The 22,261-nt window shown below is 37.9% G+C and overlaps 1 protein-coding gene across 1 annotated transcript in view; it reads right to left on the minus strand.

The window, feature by feature from the left end:
* Window positions 1-22,261, minus strand: part of Rev3l (REV3 like, DNA directed polymerase zeta catalytic subunit) — a 151,910-nt gene that overhangs the window by 72,692 nt on the left and 56,957 nt on the right. The window contains 5 exon segments of the mRNA XM_028874844.2: window positions 4,729-4,877; window positions 4,967-5,051; window positions 5,982-6,086; window positions 7,162-7,256; window positions 11,453-11,549. Of these exon segments, the coding sequence (XP_028730677.1) occupies window positions 4,729-4,877; window positions 4,967-5,051; window positions 5,982-6,086; window positions 7,162-7,256; window positions 11,453-11,549 (531 nt within the window).

Consider the following 22,261-nt stretch of genomic DNA (forward strand, 5'->3'; position numbering starts at 1 on the left):
AAAATTGTGAAATGTTAGTGAAATATAGAAAATAAAAATGCAATAAAAGCTTAATAGGAAGGCCACAAGAACATCTTCATCAATCACATATGTTAAAGAAAAAAAAAAAAAGGAAACTAGACATGGAGACCCCCATCTTTAATCCCAGCAGCAGAGAAGCACAGGCAGGCAGCTATCCCTGAGTTCAGGACTAGTCTGGTCTACTCAGTGAGTTCCAATCTAGCTAGAGCTACACAGTGAGACCTTCTCAACAGAAACAAAAAGGCAAAACAACATGAATTTATATATCATCAAATACTTTTAAAAAATTATACCCATATAGTTATAATACTTGGATAAAAATCAGTATTGAGACAAACAATGTGGGTGTATGCTACTATTTTTGGTTTTTCAAAACAGGGTTTCTCTGTATAGCCTGCCTGGCTGTTCCAGAACTCACTCTGTAGGCCAGGCTATTCTTGAACTCAGAGATATGCCTGTCTCTGCCTCCTGAGTGTTGCTGGGGTTAAAGGTGTGCACCACCACCGCTGGACTGTTATTGTTTTTGTTGTCTATGTTTTTGGAGTAAGATCCCCCGTAGCCTGTCTGCCTTCTAACTTGTTATGACCTTAACTTTTGATATTTCTGTCTCCATTCCTAAGTGCTGGGAATACAGGCACCTACAACCTCCCTCAGCTCTTGAACAATGAAGTATTTTATTCTCTGTGGTTCAAAAACAAGTAAATTCATTTTACATTCATTGTATGTTTTTCAAAAGCTTCTCATTTAATAGCTAAAAATAGTTTCTTTCACATTTAACAGAGGGTCTAACGCCCAGAAGGAATCAATAATTTTAAGAACACGGACAAAATGAACCCCATATTGTAATCTAGTGTGGCTCACAATCATTTATAATGGGATCTGATGCCCTCTTCTGGCATGCAGGTGTACATGCAGACAGCACACTCACATAAAAAATACATAAAACTTCAAAGAAAAGTAGAAATCTAAATTAAAAAAAAAAATTAAAGATCTCAACGGGAAAAATTATTGTCAACTTGACACATCCCAGAGTTAACCAAGGGAGTCTTAACTAATTGCTTTGATCAGACTGGACTGTAAGCATGTCTGTGAAACATTGTCTTGATTGCACCCTCCACTGCTTGGTATTACCCCTGGGAGCTAAACAAGAGCCTGGGAGCAAGTCAGTAAGCAGTATTCCTCCATGGGCTCTGCTTCAGTTCCCGACTCCAGGTTCCTGGCTTGAGTTCCTGCCCTGACTTCTTCATTCAGAAATGAACTGACACCTGGACTCTTATCTCCCAAGTTGTTTATCATAGCAACAGAAAAACAAACTAAAATTAGGAGAGAAATTGGGACTGAGAGTGAGGAGTTGCTGGCAAGTGCCTGACCATGTTGGTTTTTTGGAAGGTTGTAGACGTGTTTCGAACTTTGGGATGCAAAAGCCATTGAATGCTCAGACTTACTGAGCTGTTGTTGAGAGAGCTTGGAAGGTGAGAAATGCAGATGCTGGAGACATGGCTTGTGAAGTTTCAGAGGAAAGTTTAAGAGTTCCTCAAAAGGCTATCGGGCCATTTTATTTATATATTTTAGTTACTTTTTAATATTTAAAAAATTTTATATTATTTAATTATATATATTAAAATATATTTTGGTTAGGAATCTGTGGAAGTGTGAGGCTTCAGCCCTACAGGAAGAACTATGGGCAACTGAAGAAAGCTGGGAGTGAGAGAGGTGGCCTTCGCCAGGGAAGAGCACACCAATGGGTTATTCAGTACCAGAACAGTCAACCCTGAAAACACACATACAACTAACATTATAGAGACTGAGCAGGTTACATTTAGGAATATATAGGCATATACATATAATAAATACACATAATAACGATAGTGAAAAAAGAGGCCATGAATTTGAAGAAGCAGGGGCAGGGGTTACTAGGTTTGGAGGGAGGAAAGGGAAGGGAGAAATGTGTAATTATACTCTCTCTCACACACAAGAATCTGTGGATGTAAACTTGCGCTTCATTGGGACAATGGATGCTGCTGAGTTGTGGCTGAAAACTCAGCTGTGATTACTAAGAGATGGGCAACACTAGGCTGGAATCTTGGGAGTCTTTCATTCCTCCGGTCAGCACAGAAGCTGTAGCGGTTGTGGGGAGAGACTGCCTATCCGGCTGGCACCTCAAAGAATCTCCACTTGGTACTGGTTTGAAATCTTAAGCACTGGCCATATGGAGTTTTGAATGCATAAAAGATGCAAGACTGAAAGGGTCACAGAGAGCAGCTGAGGCCTAGCACCATGTGGCAGGTTTGGAATCCCTGGAGAGGCCATTGATGAAGATGCAGTGGAGGTTCCAGCATATTGGAAATACCAGGACCATGGGATTTGCCATCAAGGAGAGTGACAGGTACAGAGTGGAATGTGTCTGTGAGACATGTCTTCTGTGCCATAGATGATAGAGAGAAAAGTGAACTATCCAAGCCTTTGGAATCCAGAAGACCAAGAGTGATCACAGATGTTGGACACTGAGCTTTTTTTTTTTCTTTTCTTTTTTTCTTTTCTTTTTTTTTTTTTTTTTTTTTAGATAGGGTTTCTCTGTGTAGCTTTGTGCCTTTCCTGGAACTCACTCTGTAGCCCAGACTGGCCTCGAACTCACAGAGATCCTCCTGCCTCTGCCTCCCAAGTGCTGGGATTAAAGGCGTGTGCCATCACTGCCCGGTGGACACTGAGCTTTTTACACTATTGGATTTTGGTTTTGCTTTGACTTAACTGTAACTATGCCATGGTTTTTTAATCTACAAAATATAAGTAACTTCTATATAAGAGACCAGGACTTGAGAGATGGCTTAGCAGTTATGTCCTTGATGTTTTTCTAGATGATCAGAATTCGGTTCCCGGCAACTATAACAGGCAGTTTACAACTTCCTAGTAACTTCAGCTTGAGAGGATGCAATGCCCTATTCTGATCTCTTTGGGAACCTATATACAATCACAAAGACACACACACACACACACACACACACACACACACACCTTAAAAATAAGTCAGTGACCTAATGGGAAATGAGCAAAGAACATGAAAATCAATTATTAGATAAAGAAATCCATATGGTCTTTAAATTGCTTCAACTCACTGGTCATCAGAAAATGAAGATTAAAATAAGCAAATGCCATGTCAAAGAACTACAGTAGAATAATTTTTTTAAATTTCATTTGTATCTATTATTGAGGACATTCAAATGTTATATAGGGTCCTCCTGCCTAAAAACACTACATATGAAACAAAGTGGCTAGTCAATAAAACCTTCATTATTCTCTTACATACCATTTGTATACAAGCTATATTTTTGCATGCATCCTAGCATCAAACTATACACATGTGTTCTATAGAGAAAATCTTGCACAAAGCCATTAAGAAGGGCAGATATAGACCTGGGCAAAAGTAAAACTGATCTAATACTTGTAGAGACACAGATAAATATTAAAGTAAAACATTAGTCAGTGGCTAAAATGAATAAACAACGATAAATTTCAGTTAAGATGTTGACATAAAAAGATGACAATCATATTAGTAATGAAAGATATAAAAATTAAGCCTCAGTAAGATAGCATTTCATACTCTGTAGAACAGTTACATTAAAGAGATAATATTAAGTGTTAACTAAAAACACTAAATTATAGGAAGCCTTACATAATATTGGTAGGAATATAAAATAGTGCACCCACTATAAAAAACAACTTGGTATTTCATTTAAAAACTAAACACAAATTTACCACATCCTCTACAAGTTCCACTCACTGGTATCAACTGAAAAGAAATGAAAACATGTTCATACAAGACATGTTTATCTAAGTATTACTTTAATTTTCCCCCTTCTTCAAAGCCAATTTTTACAGTAAAGCTTACTTTGCAACTGGTTTATTTACTATTATTTCCAATATTTTATAATTCTTCCCATGACATTTATTTTAAATTTCATATTTGATTGTTCATAGCAACATTATTTTTATCAATCAAAAGTGAAAGCAACTGAAATATCCACTAACCGATAAATGGATTAATAAGTATAAAATTTGGTAATAAAAGCAATGACATATTGATAATTACCACAGCATGGATAAACCCTGAATGGGTATGCTAAATGAAAGAAGAAAATACCCATACTGTATGATTTCATCTGTATGACATATCCAGAAATGCAGACAGACAAGAATGGTTACTTGGGAGTTAGAGCTAGGAATGGCCATGATTGCCAATAAGAAGGCTTGTAAGCTGATGGACATTTTCTAAAATTAGAACATATGGAGTAACTATGTGCTTAAAATGAGTAAATTTTATACTTTGTAAATAATTTCTCAATTATCTGTTTAAAAATACAAAATTTTAAATTTAAAAGCAAGTTGCTTAATCTATGCCAAGAATGACATCATTTGTATAAAATTTGAAATATTAAGCAACAGCACATATTGTGCACATACATATATAAAAAATCATCACAAAATTTTACATTGTAACAGTGTACAGCAATTTTAGTATTGTGTTTATCTTTACAGATGTAGAAAGGGTAAAAGAACAGGAAATAATTTCTGCTATACCCGTATTTATTTCTAAGGAGAAAACCAAACAAACAAACTAGGAAACAGCCAAATATTAACTTAGGTGTCCAATGCAATGATGTCTGTTTTAGTATTTTCTGTTTAATTGAAAAGATAATCAGATAATTTCACCTTTGCTCAAATCTGTGTCTTTGTGGACTTCTATCATATTGGCTGGCGTACACGGAAGCATTTCAGGAGAAAGAATCTCAGAGTGCAATGTTAATTCAGCAGAGAACTCTTGGGATCCATTGCTGTAGTCCACAGATCCTGATAATGTTCTGCTTAATTAAAACATAACTTTTATAAAAAAAACTATATAACAAAGCAATAAAATTAGCTCTGAGATCTATAATAAATAATCACTTACACGGAGAAATCATTCTGTTTGAGAATTTCTTGAAGTCTCTTCTGAAATAGTTTTTCACTTTCTGTTGCTGGCACAAACCTGCAGTCTTTAAATTAGAGAAGTGGTTAGATAGCAAATGAAAGGGACGCTCAGGACGCTCTCCTTTCTCCAAAGGAAGGAGGAGCTCTGAAAACCACAGCACAGCACAATCACAGCAACGCTCATCTTCCTCCTAGCCTGGAGCCCACCATCTCGGTGTATGTAGTCTTGTCACACAATTACACTAAAGAGAAATGGATGTTATTAAACAATGAAACAGAACAAAAAAGGGTTCTTACCCACAAATGTCATATATTTCAAAATTAGAAATTTTCTCCTTTGTAAAATATATTTATATTTTAAAGGGCATAAAAAGACACATCTTATCAAAACATTTTTGGCACTCTAGATATAACAGTGAAATTTAAAATTTTTAATGGGACTTCAGTAGAGACTATTTGTTTTCTGAGTTATCCTTTACACTTTTTAAAGTGCTGCTATTTTCTGTGGCATTTGAAGTCTCAAATTCTTTCAGAATATAGCAATATTTAATACTAAATGAATATTTTCCTCAAAGTTGTACATGTTGATCGAGGTGAGGGTTTATATGACAGTTTCAGAAAACACTGAGGACAGTATTTCATGGCTGACACTTTCAAAGTTGAACAAATAAAATGGTGTTTCTAAGGCGAGATCCATGGTTTTCAGTATCTTATTTGGAAATGAAGAAGAATATGCTAGAGGATGAAAAAGGAGCAACAACAAACTGCTGTGCCAAGACGTTAAGGTACACAAAAACCAGACCCACGGAGAGAGAACAGTAAATGTGGAGACAGATATAAAGATTGATTGGTTGTTCAGCAATGACAGTAGGAGAAGTAGATAGAAAAAGTAAAGGTAACTTAAGAAACAAAGTCTAGTGCTAAGGGAAAACTCAATGTCTCCATTCTTCCACTGGAAATATGTCCTTAAATCAGTAGAACATTATGGGCTATACCTTGTGATTCAGGCTGGCTAATCTGAGAGCTTTCATTTCTGTTTCTTCGCCGTTGCTTTTCATCTTCCCATATGGCCTGTAGCCCAGGGTTTCCGCCAATCTGAGCTGCAATCACAATACTACAAGGGTCAGAGTGAAAAATTCTGTCTATAAAGCCCTAAGCTTTAATAAATACTTTTTGGGGGTTGGGGCAGTCTTACTGTGTATCCCTGACTGGACTGGAACTCATTATGAAACCCAGGCTGGTCTGGGACTCATAGAGATCTGCCTGCCTACGTCTCCTCAGTACTGGGGATAAAGGCACTCACTACCATGCCAACAACATTATCTTTTAAGAAAAACACTCACTGTGTATACTATAATGGACAAGTTATCCCAACTCTCAGTTTATCACGCTGCTTCCTTTCTAGCTTTTTTTCCTTCTAATGACTGGGGGGGAAAAGTAAATAAAAATCAAAGATCTGATGACAGGTAAGTCTAAAACTTCTCTCCATGGCAGACATCCTGCATATAAAGCAATTAAAAGGCAGAGTATATGAAATTATTTTATGCTGGCTAATGTTATTTGTGCCACTTAGTTTCACATCTAGGTAAACATAGTCATGCAGATGGAAATACAAATGAGCAAAATGACTACCTATTGTGATTAAAATGAAATGTTTTCTGAAGAGTCATGTGTGGAAGGTTTGGTCCCAGGCCAGTGGCTGCACTTCAGAAGTGACTGGATTGTAATGGCATGAAGTTAATCAATGGAATGATCCATTCAATTTAGAGCTGAATGGGCTATTAGGAGTGGCGTAGTTGGAAGGGGTAGGTCACGGGGAGTGGGGCGTGGGGAGTGGGAGCGTGGCAGGATTTATCTTGTCTTGGTCCCTTTCTGTCTGATTCCTAGCTTTCATGAGGTGAACAAGTTTGCTCATCATGCCTTTCTGCCATGTCTTACCATAGGCCTGGAAGTGATGGAGCCAGATGAGCATGGACTGAAACCTCTGAAACTGAGAAGCCCAAAGAAGTCTTTCTTTTCCCCAGGTACTTTTATCAATGCAACATGCCCTCCCATTGGAAACAAAGAGCACACTTAAAATATCTTGCTTCCTCCTCCAATATCTTGCTTCTCCAGTAATGCTTCTATCCTATTTCACCATTATGTTTTACGTAATAAGAAAAATTGTGTACGTACCCTCAATGTCCAACCTATTTAAGATGTCAGCAGCTACAGCATCCACTTCTAATTCACATGTACTCAGAGGTTCAACACCTTCCAGTAATAATGAGCTGTAAAGAAACGATACCAATAAATACAGTAACTATGCTAGCACACACAAACTTCCCAAACTGTTGTTGTTGCTGGGGATCTAAGATTTTTCTTATGCAGGATTTTATGTTTTGGTAGTAATGAGAAAACATGAGAATATTAAATGAATTCATGATTATTCATGATACTATGTATATATAATAAATTATTAACAGGATTAGAAAAATGGTAAGGACAACTATCGATACCATTTAAAATGTAGTCTATATATTCCGAATCACATCTTACATGTAAGAAATATTTAATGTTCAACATGCAGTTCTGGCTAAAGAAAATGGCTAAGACAATAGAGGGACAACATAAGGATATATAAAAAAATCATAAACATATAATGTAAGTCGCCTAGAAGCATTTTCCCCCTACAATCATACATGATTTTCAGACAAGGGAAGGTAATCATACTGAAAAGTGGGCAAATGATATTCACGATTCTTCTTGTCCCCAGCTACTCCTGAGCTGCAGATGCTTTAAAACTTTTCACAACTACTGACGTGATAAACCACATGACTGGTGAACAGTGAGTTATAGCTCGCAAAAGTGACAGCAATCCCAGCATGAGGGAAGTAGAGGCAGCAGCAGTAGCATGGCTACAAGTTTGATTACACACAGTGAGACCATAAACAAACAAATGAACGAATAAATACTAAAGAAAAGGAAACCTACCCATTCATCTGTGTTTAAGTGAGTTAATTTCACTGAGTCTAATTTTACTAGCTTACCTATATTAATCTTTCCCTATATTAATTTTTAGAACTCTTAAAAACAGCAAAACTTCTTACATTCTAAAATTAAATTTCTGTCGTAGTACAATTCCAAGTTTAATCCCAGTCAGTGTACCTTTATTACAGTTTTATGACTTAACAAGAAAGAAGATTGTGTGTGAGGCTTCAGACTGTTGTTAGTAAGCAGACTTCAGGGATAGTGACTACCCTTATTACTTGAAAACCTTTAAAAACTCATCTGACAGAATATTCCAGTAATAACAATTTTTACCATTAAGTTAACAAGAATCTTTCTTAACTTTAAGTGGAAAAGAAACCCTAAGTAATTTTATAATATGTAAATCTGTCAAGTACCTATTAAAGAGCTTAAACTAAATTACTGTGATGGTTGTTTTATGTCAACTTGACATAAGCTAGAGTAATCTAAGAGAAAACCTCAATCAAGAAGATGTCTCTACCAGATTGCTCTGTAGGCAAGTCTGTGGAGTATTTTCTTAGTCAACGATTGATGTGGGAGGGTCTATATCACTGTGATCAGTGCCAGTCATGGGCAGGTAATCCGGGTTGTATAAGAAAGCTGAGCAAGTCATGGAAAAAAAAGCATGGGCTGTGCTTTAGTTCCTGCCCTAATTTTTCTCAGTGATGGACAGTGATCTGGGAGTTGTAAGCTAAATTAACCCTTTCTTCTTATAAACATTCTAAAATTAAATTTCTGTCATAGTACAATTTTGGTCAGTGTTTATCACAGCTATAGTGAAACCAACTAAGACAGAAATTGGTACCAGGAGTGGGGTTGCTGCAGTGGACTTGACTGTATTATTTTGATGGAGGACTCTAAGCTTGGAACTCTAAGCTTGAAAGGGTATTGAGAGTTTAGCGAGCTGTTATGGGAACTTGGAAAATAGGAATGTTAAAACAAGAGGTGCAGATAATAGAGGCTTCACTTATCAACTTTCAGAGGGAAGCAAAGACTCCATCAGGGCTGTTTGTGTGGTATTTTGTAATAAGAATCTGTGTTTTCTGGTCAGCTGGGGCTGAAGAATAATCGGCTGTGATTAACAGGAAATCAGCATTACTGAGGTGAAACCTTTGCTTTTCTGAAACAACTGATGCTGGTTGGGGGGAATGGGGGACAGGGACAGAATCTCCTGGCAACTGTTTCCTCAATGTCGACACACAGAAATTGTGATCCAGAAGTGACCAAGACTACATCTCAAGCTGGTGGCCAAATTTCTGGCCCAATCTACGGTGGGCAGTACCACTCTGGGCAGGCGATCTTTGGTTGTATTAAAAAAACAAGCAAAGGGAGCCACAGAGAACAAAGCAGTAAATAGCACTCCTCTGTGGTTCTGCTTCAGTTCTTGCATTCAAATTCCTGCCTTGAGTTTCTGCCCTGACTTTCCTTCAAGATGTACTGAGCTGTAAGGTGAAATAAGTCCTTACCTTTCCAAAGCTGCTTTTGGTCACAACATCTGAAAATAAACTAGGGCAATTAGATAAGCTCCAAGCAAAATGTACCTTTGGTTTGGTTTATCAGGCAGGATTTTAGTAAACAACCTGATCTATCCTCAAACTTCCAATCTTTGTGCTTCACCTACCAAGTCTTGGGGTTATAAGGATAGAGCCACCACTCAAAACAAGTATTTTCATAATCATTTGAAATTCAACCAATGTTTTCTTTGTTTTTTGTTTGTTTGTTTCAAAACAGCATTTCTCTGTGTATCCCTGGCTGTCTTGGAACTTACTATGTAGATCAGACTAGCCTCAAACCCAGAAATCTCCCTGCCTCTGCCTCCCAAGTGCTTGCCACACAAACATGAGAATTAGGGTCAGTTCTCCAGCATCCGTGTAAAAAGCTGGGTGTGACACCCTTAGTCTGTAATTCTATCCCTGAGGAAGAGGACAGAGGAGTTCTCCAGCATCCATGTAAAAAGCTGGGTGTGACACCCTTAGTCTGTAATTCTATCCCTGAGGAAGAGGACAGAGGAGTTCTTTGGGCTTGCTGTTCCACCTAATTGGTAAATTCCAGGTTCAGTGAAAGACTTTCAAGAAACAAGGGGGAAAGAAACTACAGAAGATACCTAACCATGACCTCTGGCCTCCACATGTGCACACCTAAGCGTACACACACACACACACACACACACAAAAAACAAACAAACAAACAAACAAACAAACAAAAACCCAACCCCACAAAGATCAGTGGGCTAGTAAGATGGCTCAGTAGGGTGCTTGCAGGCAGGCCTAAAGTCCTAAATTTGATCCTCAGATTCCACATGGTAGGCCGAAAGAACAAACTTGAGATTTGTCTTATGACCTCCACACTTGTTCAATAACACATGTGCACACACACACTCACACACACCACGAAATAAATATAGTTTAAAATAATAAATATAAATTAAAAAAAAAAAAATCAAGGCCAGGAAGATGGCTCACTGGGTAAAAACATCTGCTCCCAAACCTGCTGACCTGAGTTCTATGCCCAGGACTTATATGGCAGATGGAGAAAACTGACTCCCACAAACGGTCCTCTGCTATCTGTGCATGTGTGCACTTACACAACAGATAAATAAATATAAGTTAAAGAGGGAAACTGTAACCATGCTGCCAATAACACAGCGACCAATAGGAGACTCAAGAGAGCTTGAGCAGTGCTATGCGGGACAAAGAGAAAGCCTTAACTTGACACAGAAAAGCTCCTGACTAGTCATTAGAAAGGTGGTGGTTACAGGTCTGCCTTATGGTGGGAATCTAAGCATGTGGCTATACTACAACTTAACCACAGTGTAATCAACAAAATAGTTCAAAGAAACAATAAGTTGTATTTTGTCATGTATATATTTCCATAACTCAATAATTTAGAAACCTAAAGGGTTGTTTAGTTTAAAAATATATGCCATTTCAGTTGCTATTTTATAATAATTGAGTTTTTAACTTGATAACTTACAAGACCTCAAGTTAGACTACATGATGACGATTAAAACTGGCAAGAAATATAACAACCTACTTCAGATTCCTTTCATTAATTAGGTAATAACTATGTATGTTTTTTACTTTTCAGATTACAGTTGATTTTATAGTGTGTTTTAGATTGTGCAAGTGTGTGTGCTATCACTTGCATGTAGAGGTCAGACGGCAACTTGTAGGAATCTGTGCTCTCCTTCCACCACGCAGGTTCCAGGGATCAAACTCGGGTCATCAGATGTGGCAGCAAGTGCCTTTACTTCCTGCCACTTTGCTGCTCCCACCGCCATGGTCTAGTCTTTAAACCTATGCATCCATGTTATACACCAATATTGAGACTTGCTTTTAAAACAACATTTCAAAGAGCCAATGCAGGAAAAGGTTAAGTATTAAGCATGATAACCAATGGTAACCATCACAGTCAGTACATATATAAAGTTTTCACTTCTTTGACAACATTGGCTAACCTTGGTATTTCATCCTCTTCCCACCTAAATAAAGTACCAGCAGCAGAATTTCCTGATAACTGATCTTTGAATGATCCAGCTCCATGTGATGTATCACCTAGAAAATAAAGGTAAATTTAAATAAATTATACTTTTAAACTTTTTATTTTATCTAATAAATCAATCTATCTATCTATCTATCTATCTATCTATCTATCTATCTATCTATCTATCTATCTATCTATCTATCGGAGACAGGTCTCATTACACAGCCTTGGCTGACCTAGAACTCACTATGTAGACTAGGACAGCCTCAAACTCACAGACCTGGCAGACTGTGCATCCTGAGTGCTGGGATTAAAGACATGTGGCACTATATCTGGGAAATTATAATTTGTACAGAGTTGTTCTCTTTGTAAAATAACTTACGAATCATATAAGAATAAACATTATATCTTAAAGATTCACTGAATTACAGGATTACATATACACAGTAGAGTGCAGTAATTCCAAACTAAGAGTAGAAAAAAGTGTTTACAATGAATTGAATAACAAAGTTATAAAATTTCAAAGGTATAATAAAGTATATATCTAAATGTTCAAGTAAGTAAATTAACATCTCATTAAAAAATAGAGAACTATATTTTTTAGAGTTCAAATAGCTACAGTATTCTGAGCCCCAATAAATCCAAGTGGAAATTTGGCTGGAAACTGAAAATATATTTTGATCTTAATGTAGAAACAAAAGCACACAATTGATTCCAGAAATAATCACAAATAGTGATATGATGAATTATTCTATTCAGTGAACATCTTAATTGTCTCACACTTTTAGTATCTATGAATGAAGTTGCTGCATTCAGACTTGGTGGGTCTACCTTTTAAAGCACTTGGGCAAACACCAAAGAGAACAACAGCTGGGTCAACTCTAAGCACAATTAATGCTATGAGACTATGAAATCATGTTCCAAGTGACTACTATTTCACATTTGCCATCAGCAATGAATGGGAATTGCTATGGTTTAACACACAGGCCAGCATTTATTATTAAGAATCTTTTGAACTGTGGCCTTTGATAACAGGTGTGTAAGGGTAGATCTTTCTGGTTTTAATTAGTATTTTCCTAGTATATAACTGTGGGAGATTTGTTCACACTGTCACTCCGAGACTGCCAATAAAGCTAAATCTTTGAGATACGGTGAAGACCATCCTAAGAAGAAAGTTTACAGCATTAAGTGCCTATATCAAAAATCTGAGAGATGTTTTTAATTAATTAATTAATTGATTGATTGATTTTACATCCCGGCTGCAGTTTTTCCTCCTCCTTCTCCTCCCAGTCCCTTCCCTGACCCCGTTCCTACCCCCAATCCACTCCTCCATTTCTGTTCAGGAAGTGGCAGGTCTCCCATGGACATCAACAAAACACGGCGTATCAAGTTGCAGCAAGACTAAGCATCTCCCCATGTATTAGGACTGGGCAAGGCAACCCAGTATGAGGAGTAGGGTCCCAAAAGTCAGGAAAAGAGTCAGAGGCAGCCCCAGTTCCCAAGGTTAGGTGTCCCACAAGAGGATCAAGCTACACAACTGTAATATATATGCAGAGTACCTAGGTCAGTCCTGTGCAGGTTCCCTGGTTGTTGGTTCAGTCAATTTGAGAGATCTTTAATTAATAAATTAAAGATGCACCTAAAGGCCTTGGAAAAACTACAGCAAAGAACACCTCCCAAAAGTAGACAGGTAGACATAATCCAATAAGGGTTGAAATTAATGAAACAGGAAAAAAAATATAAAGAATCAATGAAACAAAGTTAATTCTTTAAAAAGGTTAACAACACTGACAAACCATTAGTTAAATTAACCAAAAAGAGATTATCTAAACCAATAAAATTAAGGATGTAAATAGAGACATCACAACAGACACTGAAAAAATTTAGAGAATCATAAAGACTTGAAAATTACTTTATAATCTATGTTCCAGTAAACTAGAAAATTTTTTAAAAAATGGATGAATTTCTAGATATATATGGCCTACCAAAGATAAATCAAGATTAAATAAAAAATTTAAATAGACCTATGAAATACAATTGAGATAAAAGCAGTAATTAAAAATCTCCCAACTAAAAATAACCCCAGGGACAGATGTATTCAGCAGAGAATTCTACTACATCTTCAAAGAACACCAATACTCCTCAAATTATTCCACAAAAAAAAAAAAAGAAGGAATGTTTTCAAATACTGCCACTATCAACCTGATAGCAAAACCATACAAAAGCCCATCAAAAAAGAAAATTGTATCTCAGTATCTCTGATTGGTAAAGCCACAAAAATTCTCAATAAAATACTTGCAAACCGAATTTAAAAAACACACCCAAAATACTGTCCACCATGATCAAGCTGGTTTCATCCCAGAGATGCAGGATGGTTCAACATATTAATATATCAGTAAATATAATCCACCACATAAATATACACAAGGACAGAAACCATACAATCATCTCATTAGATATAGAAAAAGCTGCTGATAAAATCCAACATCCCTTCATGATAAAAGCCCCAGGGAATCGAAGAAAGCAGGGGACATATCTCAACATAATAAAGCAAGCCTACAGAAAACATCTTGTTAAATGAAGAAAAACTCAAATGAAAGTCCACTAAAGTCAGGAAAAGACAAAAAATGCCCACTGTCTCCATTCCTATTCAAGTCTTTGTTACAGCAACAGACAAATCAAGGGGATAAAAGGGATACAAATGGTCAAGGAAGAAGTCAAAGCACCCTTACTTTCAGAAGCTGTGATTCTATGCCTACAAGATCCCAGAGTCTCCAACAGAAATCTCCTAAGCCAATAGTCAACAAGGTAGCAGGATGCAGAAATGAACACACAAAAGTCAGTTGCCCTCCTACACAGAAAAGACAAACACGCTGACTAAGAAACCAGGAAAATGATTCCATTCACAACAGCCTAAAATACACACATATATGTGCGTGCATATTTTGAGGCTTGAGAGATATCTCAATGGTTAAGAGCACTTGATGTTCTTGCAGTAAACCTGAGTTCAGTTCCCAGCACCCACATTGCAGCTCACAACCACCCTTAATTCCAGTTCCAGGGGAACCAGGCGCACACATAATACACACACAAGTGCAGGCAAAACATATGTATTTATAAAATAAATAAAGGTTTAAAAATATACCTTGGAATAAACCTAACCAAAAAGGTAAAAAGATTTGTAGACTGAGAAGTTCAAAACAGTGAAAAAGAAAATTGAAGAGGATATCACAAGACGGAGAGACCTTCCATGCTTATGGAATGAGAAAATAGTACATCCTACCAAAAGCAATCTACAGATTCAATGCAATCCTCATCAAAATTTCAATGCAATTCTTCACAGAAACTGAAAAAACAAAACCTTACATCTCATATGTAAACCACAGAGCCAGGATAGTCAAAAACATCCTGAACAGTAACAGAATGGGGGGAAGTATCACCATCCTAGATGCCAAGGTATAGCACAGTTATTCCACATGTGTCCTGGTTGGCTTTGGTCAACTTGACGCAACCTACAGTAACCTGGGAAGAGGGCGCCTCAGTTGAGAAAATGCCCCTCAGAGTGACCTGTAGGCAAGCATGAGGGGCATTTTCTTGATGGATGTGAAATGATCCAGACTACTGTGGGTGGTGTCATCCCTGGGAAGGTGGTCCTAGGATGTATAAAAAGAGCAAAATGGACAAGTCAAGTGGAGTAAGCCAATAAGCAGCACTCCTCCATGCCCTCTGCCTCAATTCCTGTCTCTAGGTTCCTGCCTTCGGAGTCTCTCAATGGACTGTGACTCAAGATACGTAAACCAAATAAACCCTTTCTTCCCACCCCAAGCTGCTTTTGGTCATGGTCTTCATCCCAAGAATAGAAAACAAACTAGGAGACTATAGTAATAAACCAGCGTGGTATTGGTATAACAACACACACTGACAAATGGAATAGAATTGCAGACACACATAAATCCACACTCCTAAAGCTACCTTCTTCTTGACAAAGATGCCAACAACATCTTAGAGCAAAGACAGCATTGTCAACAAATGGTGCTGGTCAAATTGGAAAGCTACATGTAGAAGAATGAAATTAGATCCTTATTTCTCACTCCTCATAAAACTCAACTCCAAATGGAGCAAGGACCTCAAAATAAAACCTGCTTTCCTAAGTCTGACTGAGGAAAAAGTGGGAAATACACTTGAATTCATCGGCACATCTGAACATGACCCCCAAAAATGTATGCATGGAGAAAATTAATACAAGGGACCTTAGGAAACTAAAAAGCGTCTGTACAGCAGAGGACAATATCACTTCAGTGAAGAGGTAGCCTACAGGATCTGAAAAAACATTTATAAGCTATACATGTTACAGAGGATTAGTTCTAGAATATACAAAGGATTAAAAAAAAACTAAACATCAAGAAAACAATACAATTTAAAAATGGAGGATGGAAGTAAACAGCGTAAAAAGGAAGAAACACAAATGACTGAAATGTTTTTAAACAATGTTCAGCATCCCGAGCTATAAGAGAAATGCAAATTAAACTACTCTGAGATTTCGCCTTACCGCAGTCAGAACAGCTAAGATTAAAAACCAAATAGACAAACATCAACAAGAACAAAGTAACAGCCAGGTGTAGTGGCACACACCAAGTCCCAGTGCTTGGGAGGCAGAAGCAGGTGGATCTTTGTTAATTCAAGGATTATGAGTTCCAGGGCAGCCAGGGCTCTGAAGACAGACTCTGTGTCAAAAACAAACAACAAAAATATTGTCATGGGCAAAGAGTAATACTTACTCATTGCTGGTGGGAATGTAAAGTCATATAGCCACTATGGAAATTAGTGTAGAAGTTCCTCAAAAAGCTAGAAATACATCTATCACATGGTCCATCCAGCTATACTACTGTTGGGCATATACCCAAAAGACTCCATATATCCTACTATAGATGTTGGGCATATACCCAAAAGACTCCATATAGCCTACTATAGAGACACCTGCTCATCTATGTTCATTGCTACTCTACTCATAATAGCCAGGAAATGGAAACAGCGTAGATGTCTATCAACTAATGAATAGATAAGAAAAATGTGGAACATTTACACAATGCAGTATTATTCAGCTGTTAAGAAAAATGAACTTATGAAATTCACAGGTAAATTACAGGGAGCAGAGGAACCCCTGAGTGAGTGAAGTCTGAGTGAATATGTATTTTTGCATGTGCATGTGCTGTTGAGACTCCAAGACCAAATGGCCTAAGGGAAATTTGCAAAGCCATTACTCATAGGGGCCGGCTCAAGAGGAACGGCAAAGCTTTCCCCAGGAATCAGATATGAGTGTTTTATCAAAGACTGACCAGTGTGTGAAGACTGGCAACCGTGACTTCGGCTGGAGGATGTTTACAGCCTGGGACTGCTTGCCTACCTGAGACCTCCTATTCAGACTACTAAGCCCTCCCCCACTGCTGAATCTAACAAACATGCTGAGTTCCCATTGTGATAGAGGCAGGGGTAAGAGAAAGCCCCCTGATCCCAGTTTCTTTGTACCTGTGTCTGTCTTTTCTTCATTCCCTCAATGCCCTAAGCCAAGGTTCCAGGACCCAAGGCACTTGGGATACAGCAGCAAATGGATGGAGCTAGGAACAATTATTCTGAGGTAACCCAGACCTAGAAAGACAAATGATTTTTTTCTCTCACTTGTGGATGTTAGTTTTGAATCTTCAGATATATTTTTTTTTTCCCAATCTGGAATAGCCACAGAGGTCAGGAAGTTAGTAAGGGGCCATAGTGGGAAGGACTGTGCAAGGGAGGGGAGATAGAATGCAGCAGTATACCGGGTTAAAGAAAAACAGAACAGAAAGGATTAAATGGGAAGGGAATGGGATGGTAAGATACAGTCCAGACTATGGGAAATGTCTTAGTCACTGTTCTGTTGCTGTGAAGAGACTCATGATCAAGGAAACTCTTACAAAAGAAACCTTTTAACTGGGGCTTGCTTACAGTTTCGGGGTTAGTCCATTATCATCATGGCAAGCAGTATGGTGGCATGCAGGCAGACATGGTGCTGGAGAAGTAGCTGAGAGTTCTATATCCTGATCTGTAGGCAGAGAGAGACTGGGCCTGGCATGGGCTTTTGAAACCTCAAAGCCCACCCCCCAAGTGACACACTTCCTCCAACAAGGCCACATCTCCTAATTCTTCTAATCCTATCAAGAGTTACATTCCCTGGTGAGTAAGCTTTCCAATATATGAGCTTATGGGGATCATTCTTATTCAAACCAACACAGGGAGGGATAAATAACACTACAGAGATTTCAAAAAGTCTTATGAGAAGCTCCCTGAAATACATACATACACAAATACAAAGTCACCCCATAACAAGCAACAGTGTCCCTGCTAAATGCCACAGAATAACAAATAAAAAGCCCAGTTATCTCCTTTGGAGCTGTTACCAAGTGAGACCCAAGAGCCACCAAGTTTGGGGAATAATCTGGGAGCAGGGCAAAATGACAGAAGTATGCCTTGTAAAGTTCCAAAGGGAAGTTTGAGTGAATCTGTAAGACTAGCAGAGGTGCTTGTGTGATATATTTGAACTCAAGGGTATTGCCAATGCTCTTGATGACTCTCTACAACTTGAAGGTAAAACTCTACTGCTAACAGACACATCCCCGACTCACAGAATACAAAGGGAAATGAAGATGACATCCACCAGGAAGCTTTATCTCTACCGGCTAGATTTCATAGTGCTGCAAGGTGCTGTGCCACAGGAGGAGAAAAGTAATCACCAATTTTACTCAGCTGTGAATTCTGCAAGCTAGAAAAATGGTCGGCTCCTGGTACAAGAGCGGCACAAAGGTCCTGAGAGGAACCATTCACTTTCTGGTTGGATTTAAGGTTTGCTTCACAAGTTGAAATCCATATCTGGCACTCACATCGGGGACAGGAACCTGGGGCGTGACAGGTCATAGGCCCTAAGGGAGAACTTACTATTACTCGGCTAAATGGGCATAGTATTAGACAGAATCCTAATGATTTATAATTATACCCACAGATTAACAGGATACCTGTCAACCCTCATCAGAGCGGCTTCATTTTGAGGAGATGGTGGGTGATTAACAGAGACCCACAACTGGTCAGGGTATGGAGAATAAGAGACTGCGGAATGCAGAGACCTAAATGGGACATCTGTATGTGCCCCTTCCCCCTAAGGCTCAGGGATCACTGCAGGAAAGATGATAGGAAGATTGTAAGAGTCAGAAGCAGTAAATTACTGCAAAGAATTAGTGTTTTCTGGACACAGCAGGACAGTTACACATACCCATTTATAGCAGTCAAGATATCATACATAAAACTGATGCAAGTTCAAGCCAGACAAAATTCTAGCATGGAGAAGGGAGTTGGACATCCACTTCTCGCTATGGAGTTATTGGTATTGATAGCTGCTGGGAAGAGAAAAGTCAAGTTTTCCTTAAGGGTGTGGTCCCTAGCAGGTTAACCCCAACTCCAGTGAAGGCCACATATCTAAGTAACATAAACTGTTACTTGATGAGATGGAAAAAAAAAAAAAAAAGGACACAAAGTTGGGGAGGAGAGGGGATATGGATCTGGGAGGCATATTGGGAGGGAGTGATTATGATCTAAACACATCATATAAAATTCTCAAAGAACTAATAAATTGAAAGTATTTGTTTTTATTTTCTGTGTTTGGATGTTTGCCTGCATGTATGTATATGTTGCCCATAGAGGACAAAAGAGGGTACTGGAGCCCTGAAACTATAGGTACAGATTGCTGAGAACTACTATGTAGGTGCTTCAAAGTGACCTGGGTCCTCTATGGGGAAGCAAGTGTTCTTAACTGCTGAGACATCTCTTCAGCCCCAACTTTTCATTCTTTAAAATACATTTTCACTGTGCAGAAGCTTTAAACTTTAACAAAATCCAACTTATCAATTTTTCCCTTCATGGATATTGATTGTATCTAAAACTTCCCTTTCAAATTCAAGGTTGGGCAGATTTTCAGCTAAAATATTTGATAGTTTACATTTTACATATACACCTGTAATGCATCTCAATGTTTTTAAAAAAAATGTATAACTTGCCAGGCGGCGGTGGCTCACGCCTTTAATCCCAGCACGCGGGATGCAGAGGCAAGAGGATCTCTGTGAGTTCAAGGCCAGCCTGGGCTACAGAGCAAGTTCCAGGACAGACTCCAAAGCTACACAGAGAAACCCTGTCTTGAAAAACCAAAACAAAACAAAACAAAAAAAGTATAACTAATCTGGGATGGTAGTGCAGGCCTGTAATCCCAATTAAGGCAATTGAGGCAGGAGTATTGCAAACACACACACACACACACACACACACACACACACACACACACACACAAAATATAAACCAATAAACTATATGTACCAGTCCTGACATATAGACATCCAACAATTTCCAGAAGTAATTTTTGAAATGACTATTCTTTCTCCACTGAATTACCACGTTATCACTGTCAGAGTGTAGATGACTATATGCAAGCTATTTCTCTACTGAAGTGCCACAGTACAATTGTCAAAGTTAAGGTGACTATATATGAGCTGTTTCAAGTGTGGAGTTATTCCTGTGCTCCACAGTGCTATCCTTTCACTAAAAAGCTAATGGGCAGTCAAGCTGATCTCAGTCTTCTTTATATGAGGGTTTTTTGTAGGGATTCTTAGGACCTAAGGAGAACTATTCATTCAGAAAGTCTGGTTTCTTATGAGAGACTTTATATTACTCTAAGTCACTGAGAAGATGAAAAAAGTATAATGTCATTAAAACTTAAGGTTATTATTAGCTAGTATTATAATTGATAAATAAATGAATTATTTTGATCTTTGAAGGGGAGTAAAAGACTGGGTTCAAGGCATTGGTCTTTATACATTTAAATGAATGTAGTATGTAGCATATGTTGTCACAATAAAATATTTTCTTTCTAAAAGTTTTATTGCATCTAAATTGCTCCACATAAGGATATTAACCGTTGGAGAGCTAAAAATAATTGAAAAACTATTAGTGAATTTAACATTGTATACTAGATCTCTGCACATAGTATCCTTACTTGATAAAGATTACAAATGGTAATTTTTCAATAGCCATCAATAATGACAACATCTGCATTCTCTGCTGATTTGGGGTGTGTTTATTATAACTCTTTAATATATTCTAGTACACTGTCCACTGAACATACACTGAATATAAAGAGAGTATGCTCTAGGGAGGATTTGTACTTTCTTCAACCAGATCTAAATATATTACCAGATTAGCACCACCTTGGATCACATTCTGTATTTGAGGATGTTTTAGTCCCAGGATATCCAAACTGGATTGAATGTCTCAAAAGTGTTCAAGTTAGGGAGCATCTCCTGGTGGTCCTACCTTATTCTGGAGTTTCCAGCTGCCAGGCAGACCTGGACGTGGGTTTCTCTTACAGCCAGTATGGTTGTTGCCTCAAAGAAGATTCTGAATTTCCCATGATAAACAAATGTCTTCAGAGCAAAAGTCATCCTTACTATATTACTACTACTACTTTAGGTCTGCACTTTTTATTATTTGCAAATTCTTTGGTTATTTACTATTGTTTGAATATTATCCAACTTTTAAATGATTTTTTAAAGAGACTAACCTCAAAATATAGCCCATTAAAGTTTGGAAATGGTAGAAGGAATTGAAGAAATTAAACCAAAGGAGAATAGTTAGTAAACTTAGAAAGAAAAATGCTGATCCCTGGGTGAAGAAGTATGGCAAAGAGGAAAGAAAATATGGCAATCTGGAAGAACATTTTAGCCAAAAGAAAAATGTCCACTTCAATATGTTCTAAAAGAAATAGAAAGGAAGAAGAGATAACTTCGTAGGTAAAGTGTTTGCCTGCACAAGTATATGTGCACAAATGTGTGTACACATGTGTGCACGCACTCGCTCTCTGTCCCCCCTCCTGTCCCTGCCACATAAGCTAGACCACTGAACCCAGAAATTTTACTGACAAGTGTATGCTGAAAATAAAAATTTTTGTACAGGAGTGTTCAAAATAGCATTGTTAACAAGAGTCTGAAAAGGAAAGATCTCCAAATGACCATCAACTGATGAAGACAAAAAAAGTAGGTTATACACACAACAGATCATTACTGTGTCACTAAAAGGAATGAAGAGCCGGTACCTGGCACGTAGTTAACCTTAAGAATATTATACTAAGTATACAAATTAGGTTTCCATATATTATACAATTCAACTAATACTAAATATACAGGATAGGTAACTATACATAAACAGAAAGTTGATTATTGATTACTCAGCAGTTGTAGGTCTGGGAAGCTTGCAGATTAGAGTCATAAAATATAAAAAGGTTTCCTTCAAGGTGACTAAAATATGTGAAATCGATGTCAATGCCTGCATAGTTCCAAATTGAAAAACCTTCAAGTTGTCTCATTAGGAGTAGGTGAGTTATATAGCGTATGAATATTTCAGTAAACTAGCAAAATGTCCTTTTTATTATTTTAAAGCTTTACTGATTTTTATGTATATGGGTATTTTGCCTGCAAGTATTTCTATTTACAACTGTGTGCTGGGTGCCTGAAGAGAACACTGAATCCCTTGGACTAGAATTAAATGTAGTTGTGAGTCATCACGTGGGTGCTGGGAATCAAACTGGGTTCTCTGGAAGAGCGGCTAGTGCTCTTACCTACTGAGCCATCTCCCGAGCTCCAGAAAACGTCCTCTCGAAAGCTTTTCCTGATCATCTCCAACCCCACTCCGAGCATTTCTTTGTATTCATTATCCA

The sequence above is a fragment of the Peromyscus leucopus genome, chromosome 8a (assembly GCF_004664715.2).
Source record: "Peromyscus leucopus breed LL Stock chromosome 8a, UCI_PerLeu_2.1, whole genome shotgun sequence".
NCBI lineage: Eukaryota > Metazoa > Chordata > Mammalia > Rodentia > Cricetidae > Peromyscus > Peromyscus leucopus.